We start from the raw sequence: 9,031 nt of genomic DNA, 5'->3' as shown, positions 1-9,031 counted from the left end.
GGTCACAGGTCACAAATTGTGTGTTTATCCTTGCCATTTGCGTTGACAGCAGTAATGGACAGCGGAACAAAGGGATCTTTGTATCTGTCTGACTTACATTTGGGAACCCAAAAACGTTTGCCTGAAGGAAGTAGTTGGTATTCAGAGTGTAGGATGTGTGAAGGATCCGATGTAATTTTTCTCTATCAGTTCCGTTCGGATGTTAAGCGTGGCTGAAGCACAGAGGTACGACACAGTGAAGTAGCGTGTCCGGCATCCTTGCTCTCGCTTACGGCCACACCACCCTGAACACGCCCGATCTCGTCTGATCTCGGAAGCTAAGCAGGGTCGGGCCTGGTTAGTACTTGGATGGGAGACCGCCTGGGAATACCCGGTGCTGTAAGCTTTTTGCTCTCTCGGCCAGCAGAGGTCGCTAATGTGCGCGGCCGCTTTCGGAAGACAACGCGCGCTTCTGTCCGTAATACGAGTTAGCTTGAGCTGCCTCCGTAGTTTCTTTTGCGGAAACGCGCATCTTGGGCTGGCTTTGGCAAACTACGAGTGACGTTTCCATAGACGTCGAGAAGAAATCGGAGAGTGAAGTTCTCTTTTTCGGATGTCAACAGGAATGCCGTTCCCCCCCCCCCACGTATCCAAACCTTCATGTCTAACTCGCTGGACCTGCAAGCGCTTCCACGACCTCGCTTCTCCAGCGCCCTGCGCGGCCTGATCACAGCCTGCCAGCAAACACGGTGCCCCAGCCGCCCGCCTGCACTTCCAGATCTGCTCCTTGACCGAGACCAGCGGGGAGAGCGCGAATGACACCAAAAATAAAACTTCCCAGTCTTACAAATCCCTAAAACAGCATAAACACAGACCCGTTCAGAAAACATTCCAAAGCCAATAGAGGAATACCTCTTGTTCACATACATTATATCGTATATTATTTTGAAATCGCTTTTTCCTCAAGACCACGTGAATTGATGCTTTCTCCCCCCCGTGGAAAATAACACTTTTCCCCAGACGATCTCTTTGGAATATCACAGGGGTTTTGAGATACAAACCTTCCCCCTCAACTTCCCACGGATTTTCTGCTTCCTCCTCCCTCCCTTCTCTCCACAGATCTCCGAGGTAACATTTCTCTCTAATAACAGACCGGACCAGCCTATCTGCTGCCTTTGATCACCCCCCTGTGTTCCCCACCCTCCAGGGGGCGTCCTTTCACTGTTCACTATGGCTCAAATCCTGTCCAACACGTCGGGGGGTAGTTGGACAGGAGAGATACCGTATGTAATGAAGGCAGCGGTCCAGATTCAAGATGCCTTTATTTGCCACATACGACAAGTGTCTCGGAAGGCTTACTCGTTCAGCTGTACCCTGTAACATTAGAGAAAAGAAAACACAGGCACAAATGACAGACTTGGAAAATGAATTGAGACAATAGACATTATCATACAGCCAAGACAGGTCAGGAAAAGGTAAGGGGGAAGGTCCCAGTCCTCAAACTGGGCCCAGAAAGCCTTAGCAAAATGGCAGGATCACAGATGGGGTCGGCCGTCAGGGGAAAAATCTGTAGAGGCATCAGAGCGGATTTCAAAGGCATGCGTGTTTGTTTTGAGATAGACTTTTTTTTTTACGTCGAAAGGGTTGAACCATTAACTAAGTTAATAATAATAATAATAATAATAATAATAATAATAATTGCTTACACTTATATAGCACTTTTCTGGACACTCCACTCAAAGCGCTTTACAGGTAATGGGGAATCCCCTCCACCACCACCAGTGTGATGCGACGGCAGCCATAGTGCACCAGAACGCTCACCACACACCAGTTGTCAGGGGGGAAGAGAGCAGAGTAATGTAGCCAATTCATAGAGGGGGGTTATTAGGAGGCCATGACTGGTAAGGGCCAATGGGAAATTTGGCCACAACGCCGGGGTTACACCCCTACTCTTTACAAGAGACACCCTGGGATTTTTAATGACCACAGAGAGTCAGGACCTCGGTTTAACGTCTCATTCCCTGTGACCCTGTACTGGAGAAAGCAGTTCAGAAAATGCCAGGATGGTACAATTATAAAAGTCGACTGCATTTCATTACAATTGTATTTCTTAGGGCTTGGCTTGGTAGAAGGAAAGTCTGCATTTGAAAAGGGAATACAGTCTCACCAGTAACTTGTGGTATACAACTGCCGTCCAAACGAATTACGTCCCACGAGCAGGGTATCCTCGTGCACATTGTGTGGATTTCTTAAGGCTTTCAACACAAGTACACTACGCAGTCTCGACGTCACGAGTATTACCCAGCTAACTTGGGATCAGTTTTGCGCAAATTTTGTACGCTTTAAGCGTCATTTGTTTTATTGGAAAGCGATTATATTTACGTTGCGCAATCGAACTTTGCACTGAAAACAACTTCCAAGCTAAGTATGGAAAAAACAACCCCTGGCATCAGGGGTTTCCCTCGTGTCTTACAGGTCTAGGTATGGTCTTACAGTAAGACCACGACCACCTAAAAACACACGATTAAAAACGCATGCTACCTCGCGTACAGTGCATCACAGCATATAGGAACCACCAAGAAGCCTTTGTTTCCGGAGGGACGCGCTCTCCTGCGCCCTCTCTTCCGGTGAAGTAATCGTAAACAAAAAAGTGATTCGGGGCTTTTCTGTCAGAAGGCCGTGGGGAAGGTGGGGGGGGACCGTTTTGTGTGCTACAACCGTGGGAAGAGTCTCGATATTTCAGCAAGGAGGAGTGTGCAAACGATGAAACCCTCCTCAACTGGTTAGCCGAGGAGACGTGTACATTAGCGGTCGGATTTTTATTAATCATCAAAACCCGAAAGGTCGTTTCCAGCGTCTGGCGGAGAAAGGGATTAACCGGGGCTGCTCCGAGCCGCTCGGATATTTGACACCGGGCTGCTGGTGGGGGTGTGTATTTGTTTTTCTTCCCCCTGTTCTGATGGATGCATTTAGCTGGCTACTACGTCGTGTCATTATCTCAGTCATTTAGCACTTACGGAAAGTCTTTTCAACGTCAGCGGTTGAGAATAAATGCAGAGTCGTGGTTTCATGCGGTCTGCGCGTTTTAGTTATCTTCTGGAGGACATCACACAATGAGGGAAACCAAAATGATCCTTAATCTCAGTAATTGATCAATCTCAACGATCAAGCATGGTTTGGATATTTGAGGATCTGAGGGTTATATTTAGACGGGCATAAGGGGGAACGGTAGTTATCCCACAAAAGCTGATAACTTTAAAGGAATCGTTCTCCTAGTCTTAAATGGTTCCGGTTTTTTTTTCCCCCCCCAAAAAAGAAAACCAAGTTCCTCATATCACAATGCGTGCTCACCCCACGGGAGAGTTGCGTTAATCTTCCCAGTCAGCCTTCTTCAGCAAGCGGGTATGACTATGATTACTTACGACTGTCGTAGTTGCTTGATCCCTCACTCGGGACGGGGGTAGAATCCAATTAGCGGCAATACATTTGGGGGCTGGAAATTTAAAGGCACTTGAAAGTGGTTCACAAAGAGTTCCGTCCCGAAACGGCGTTGTTTCGCGAACAGAGAAGGACCCAGAAGGTGCGGTTCCGAAGCAGCCAGCGCCGTGAAACTGGACCTCTCGAGTGCGGATTAACGGTGTGCACCGCCGAACCGGACCTCGGATGCGCGCTCTGGTCGAAGAACGGTCCTGAATCCGAAACAGCCCGGAACGCGAAGTTCAGAAGTATCAAAAGAGACCTTTGCCCATAAAATAAAAGACTATACTTCACACTTTAAGGCTGCGCTTCGATTCGATTCAGTGGTTCACCGGTATCGTTGTTCTGAAATAGCAGAGTGCACCACAATCGCACATCGAGTGAGAACACGACTGTTCTCTGGATTGGAGGGCTGCCTTCGTTTCCGGCTTTTATTACATCTCGGCACTTAACGACTTAATTGAATCCCCTTTCGTGCACATGCAGTCCAATCACCGGTGTTCTACATACACCTTTGCTGGTTTCGCAGCGAAACGCGATTGCATAAGCCTCCAATCGCAGCGGGTCTGCTTCCTAATTGAAACAGACCGTGTGAGGGAATCACTTCACACCAGAGTCACGGTCTTAACGACCGCTTCCGTGCTACTTTCTAGTGAAGTCAATTGGGGGGGAGGGTAAAGGCTGGGTAGCTTGTTCCACACTCCCACCCCCCTTTGCGTAAAGAAGCGCCTCTTGTATTCGGTTTGAAATGCTCTTCCCTGTAGTTTTCTCTTGTGCCTTCTGGTTCGTGTCTCACTGTTGATTCTCAATGACTTTGTCGGTTCCTTTGAGGATTTTAAATACTTGTATCCGATCCCCTTGTAATTTCCTCTGCTCATGACTCAGCTGCTTCAGCCTGTCAGTGTGGGACACCCCCCTCACACTAAAGAGACTCAGTTCCTCCAGCTTGTCAGTGTGGGGCACTGCCTTCACACTAAAGAGACTCAGTTCCTCCAGCCTGTCAGTGTGGGACAGTCCCTTCACACTAAAGAGACTCAGTTCCTCCAGCCTGTCAGTGTGGGACACTGCCTTCAGACTAAAAAGACTCAGGTCCTTCAACCTGTCACAGTAGGACACTTCCTTAAGCTCTTGAATTAATGTGATGGTTAAAACCATTTGATGTGTGTGCCCACAGCTTTCCAATTCTGAGTCCTGTATTCTTCCTCACAGTTTGCCATCATCAGAGCTGAGTTTCATACCTGAGGTTTAGGTGTGAGATAAACCCCACGTTGGATATACAATCGAAGCCTTTTAACAGCTGAGCAAGCGCATGTGCACTGTCACAAAATCTTTGTTCTAGTCAGGACTCGGATGATGTCAGCCCCCTAAGCTTCATCCTGCAGTTTTTACCTGTTGTGGATTTATTTGAGGGTGATGCGGTGGCACAGTAGTTAGCATTACTGTCTCACAGCACGGTCAAGGTTCAGTTCCTGGGGTGCTGTCTGCTGTCTGGGGTGCTGTTTGCGTGGAGTTTGCATGTTCTCTCATGTTTGCATGGCCTTCTTTCCATAGTGCAAAATTGGCCCTGGTGTGAGTTCCTGCTGCCTGCTGGGATAGGCTCTGGCTCCCCCTTGACTCTGGACTGGAAGAAGCAGTTCAGAAAATGGATGAATGCACTTCTCCAGCTTTGACACTTTTCTCTTTTCAACAGGAAATATGGAGACGAAACCTGGTATTCAAGTTAAAGAGGAAGTTCAGATTAAAGAGGAAGTTCAAATAAAAGAAGAAAATACTGACCTGTACCCTGACCAGTTGATAGAGAATATCGCTGAAGTTGAATCTGTCATCATAAAAGAAGAGGTGAGTAATCAAGTGTAATAGATAGATAGATAATACTTTCCCTTAGGGAAATTGATCCACATGCAGCAGCTGACAGAGCTGGACAATTCTTCCCAAGGCACATTTAAGGATTTAGCTGGTAAGCATAGGAGCAGAGTCTGTGTGGTGTTTATCTCAGGAATTCTGCTTCTGCCGCAAGGACGCAAGAGCACGTCTGGTGATCTAACGTGTGATCAAAAGGCTGGTGCAGAAGGGTTAAATGGTTCAAGTGCAAGAACTCGAGACTACTGCATTCCCAGAGAACTAGGACATACGTGTCCCATATTCTCACATACCGCAGCTTGTTCCACACTCCCATAACCCCACAGTCCCTCCAGTCAGACCAGGAGGCCCTTCTTTACACAAAGGGTGGTGGGAGCGTGGACCAAGCTACCCCCCTGCCATGTGACTGAAGCTGAGACGGTGGCTTCTTTCAGCAGACGGCTGGACGAGATCCCGGGACCTGCTAACGGCAGGAAGGGCCGGACGGGCCCTTCTCCTCTCGCTCTGAACCGTTCATGAGGCGGGAGGAATTCAGGAAGGAGGGAGAGTGGGTCTGTCAGCTAGATAGGAGGGGTGGTGAAGTGGGAGCTAAGGAACAGGTAGAGAGTTCGGGTTCGGAGTAGGAGGAAGCAGCCGGGTCTCCCCTCCCTGATCCCCGCGCTGCTGTGTTCCAGCCCGACGACGGCGAGGAGGACAGCTCTGAGTCTCTGCTGCTTGTCGGAGACGAGACCTCCGGCCTGCACCAAGCGCTGCTCGCTAGCAGGAAACGTATGTAACGTTTTTTTTTTCCCCAAAGATTTTGTTCACATGACTGCGTTTCAGAGAAACCCAGACCCCGACAGCAGGGGTCTCCACCTCTGGTCCTTAAGAGCCCCCAGTTCAGCCAGACTTGTAGCTCACTGTGAAATCACTCGACCCGTTCAGCTTGTTTTGGGTCTGCAAGGATCAAACTGAATCAAGCTCTCATAAAAAAAAGTGTCAACATTTCACTTCCTACATTTAAACTCCTCAACGTGCTTAAAAACACATAAGCTTCGCTGCACCTTCAAACATCTTACTTCTGTATTGGCATCAATTTACGATCCCTGGGAATGCCAAGGTATTTCAGATTCATTTAGGATTTCAAAATCGGTTCCGTAAATAGCCACAGGAATAGAACATTTCTTTCAAAAATCAGTTTTAGTTGTGCTTAAAAACCAGCGATGTCTCCTGACGCCAATGATGAAAAAAGATTCATCCCCTGTCTGTAATTGTATTCGTCATCATTCAGACGTCCAGTCAGGGCTCCATCATCCACATACTTGGTAATCGCACAGATGTCAGAGTGGCGTACACGATCATCAGTGTACAATGTGAAAAGCAGTGGGGACAGCACGCACCCCTGGGGTACCCCTGTGCTGGTGCTGATGGTGAGAGACGTCCCCGAGCTCACTCGCACAGACTGTTCCCAATGAGTAAGAGAATTGTACATCCACTGAGTAAGTGTATGATGTACTCCCACACCAAAATCTGCCCTACCAACATGTAGGCCTGAATAATAATAATAATAATAATAATAATAATAAACTTTATTTTATATAGCGCCTTTAAAGGTGGCTTCTCAAAGCGCTTTACAGAACGACAACAACAATAAATAAAAAGAATACACAAGATAAAACACAATAACAATACACAGAGGAGACCGTGGATGGTGGTAGTAAGGAACTAAGCAGAGGGGTGAGGAATGGAACCAGTTCAGTAAAGGCTCTTCTGAAGAAGAAGGTTTTGAGTCTGGATTTGAAGGAGTTTAGAGAAGGTGACTCTCTGATATCCTTGGGGAGAGAGTTCCAGAGCTTGGGGGCATAACAGGAGAAGGCCCTGTCACCCGTACAATGTAGACGGGCTTGGGGGGACAGTAAGGAGAGCAGAGTTAGAAGAGCGAAGGTTGCGAGGTGGGGAGTAGGGAGATAGTAGTTCAGACAGGTGCTGAGGTGCCTGGCCACACAGAGCCTTACAGGTGAGCTTCAGTCTCTTTTCTTCTTGTCCCCCAGGAGCTGGCCAAGCCACCCCTGAGCCCCTGGGGCGGTTTCCTGAGCCCACGCCCACCGAGGGTGGAGAGGAGCTGACGCGGCAGCTCTGGGCCGGTCCGAACGGGCCGGTGGGACCAGGACCGGTCCATGTCTTCCGCAGGCTCGGCCCGCTGGGGTCCTCCGGCCTGGGGACGGGGGGGCTCGATCACCACCTGGTCCCGGAGAACTTCATGAGAGCTCTGTGCGACTTGCAGTCTCTCGCCAGGCGGCGATCCAGGAGGGAGCGGCCGGACGGGGGCCCGGGACCGGTCCCGATCGGCGCCGAGCTCCGGCCCGTTCCCCCGGCGCCAGACGCGCGGCCCCCGCTCCCGAGCCCCGGCCAGCACGGCGCCGCCGGGCCCGGCTGCTTCCTCATGCCGGACGCCCCGGATCCCGTCCGCCAGGGAGGGCAGGAGGCTGCCCCCCGGTGGGGGGAGACGGCACTGCGGGCGCCCCTGGCCTTGGCGACCGCCACGGGCACCGGGACCACCGCCGCCGCCGCCATCCGAGAGGCAGGGGCGGGGCCCTCCCCCCGCCAGCACCGCTGCTCCCAGTGCGGGAAGGGCTTCAACTACTCGGGGGACCTGAAGACCCACGAGCGCATCCACACGGGCGAGCGGCCCTACGGCTGCCCGCAGTGCGGCAAGCGCTTCATCCGCGCCAGCTGCCTGAAGCGCCACCAGCGCGTCCACACGGGCGAGACGCCCTATGGCTGCCCCCAGTGCGGCAAGAGCTTCAGCCAGTCCTACTACCTGCACATCCACCAGAAGACCCACACCACCGAGCGCATGTACAGCTGCTCCTTCTGCGGCAAGCGCTTCGGCTACTCCAGCAACCTGAAGAAGCACCTGCTGGTGCACACCGGCGAGCGGCCCTACCGCTGCGCCCAGTGCGGCAAGAGCTTCATCCAGCAGGACCACCTCAAGACCCACGCCCGCATCCACACGGGCGAGCGGCCCTACTGCTGCGCGCAGTGCGGCAAGCGCTTCAACCAGCTGGAGCACCTGAAGATCCACCAGCGCACCCACACGGGCGAGCGGCCCTACGGCTGCCCGCAGTGCGGCAAGAGCTTTGGCGACGCCGCCAACCTCAACACCCACCGGCGCCTGCACACCGGCGTCAAGCCCTACCGCTGTGCCCAGTGCGGCCGCAGCTTCAATGACTCGGGGAACCTGAAGACGCACCAGCGGGTCCACGCCAGGCAGGGGGGGGCGGCGGCGGCGGCGGCGGCCGGGGCGGCGGGGGGGGAGGGCGCAGGGGAAAAGAAAGCCGAAGACGGGCCGTGATCCGGCGCGCGCACGAGAGAGAGAGGGACTCTCAACCCTGGTGCCACCCCCCTCCCTCCCCTGCTGGTCCACTGACGGCCTCGCGGCTCCCGAGCCCGGGGCCCTGATGTACCGCGAGGCCCCCCGGACCTCCCTATTAAAAACCCCAGTTTGAAACCGAGGCTCCGGCGTCTTGTCTCGTTAATCGGTCGCCCCCGGCGGTGGGACGGCGCGGTTTCCTCCGAAAGGATTCGGGCTCTCGCGCTCGAGGCTGGTGTGTGAGCCTTCGGCGCCCCGCTAGATCCACTCCGAACTGTACCTGCTCCACTGTGGCCAGCCTTCCACCGGTTCTGGGAAAACGGGGACCTCACCCCGCAATTTTCCAGAGGCGGTTGAAAGAAG

The 9,031-nt window shown here is 52.3% G+C and overlaps 1 protein-coding gene and 1 non-coding gene across 3 annotated transcripts; both read left to right on the top strand.

Annotated features, from left to right (window-relative positions):
* Positions 1 to 266: 266 nt before the first annotated feature.
* On the top strand, positions 267 to 385 carry LOC148640750 (5S ribosomal RNA). The gene has a single exon (XR_015930491.1). It is a non-coding gene; the product is annotated as a 5S ribosomal RNA (ribosomal RNA).
* A 2,199-nt stretch (positions 386 to 2,584) lies between these two features.
* On the top strand, positions 2,585 to 8,811 carry LOC148640749 (uncharacterized). 2 transcript variants are annotated; one of them, XM_088618865.1, is made up of 4 exons: positions 2,585 to 2,907; positions 5,147 to 5,295; positions 5,991 to 6,084; positions 7,347 to 8,811. In XM_088618865.1, exons 2-4 carry the CDS (start codon positions 5,152 to 5,154, stop codon positions 8,648 to 8,650), a joined length of 1,542 nt encoding a protein of 513 aa, XP_088474991.1. In that variant the 5' UTR covers positions 2,585 to 2,907; positions 5,147 to 5,151; the 3' UTR covers positions 8,651 to 8,811. The 2 variants fall into 2 exon arrangements, with proteins under 2 accessions (XP_088474991.1, XP_088474992.1); XM_088618866.1 differs by lacking the exon at positions 2,585 to 2,907 and adding an exon at positions 2,968 to 3,616.
* The last annotated feature ends 220 nt before the right edge of the window (positions 8,812 to 9,031 follow it).

Source organism: Lepisosteus platostomus, chromosome 25 (assembly GCF_059453375.1).
Source record: "Lepisosteus platostomus isolate fLepPlt1 chromosome 25, fLepPlt1.hap1, whole genome shotgun sequence".
Lineage (NCBI taxonomy): Eukaryota > Metazoa > Chordata > Actinopteri > Semionotiformes > Lepisosteidae > Lepisosteus > Lepisosteus platostomus.
Note: the sequence above shows the minus strand (reverse complement) of the source record. Positions and strands in the feature narration are given on the sequence as shown.

Bases quoted from the DNA above. Each gene is read 5' to 3' on its own strand.
- LOC148640749 (XM_088618865.1), top strand. From the start codon at position 5,152: ATGGAGACGAAACCTGGTATTCAAGTTAAAGAGGAAGTTCAGATTAAA. The intron at 5,296-5,990 runs GTGAGTAATCAA...GCTGTGTTCCAG, and splicing joins CTGTCATCATAAAAGAAGAG to CCCGACGACGGCGAGGAGGA. The intron at 6,085-7,346 runs GTATGTAACGTT...CTTGTCCCCCAG, and splicing joins GCTGCTCGCTAGCAGGAAAC to GAGCTGGCCAAGCCACCCCT.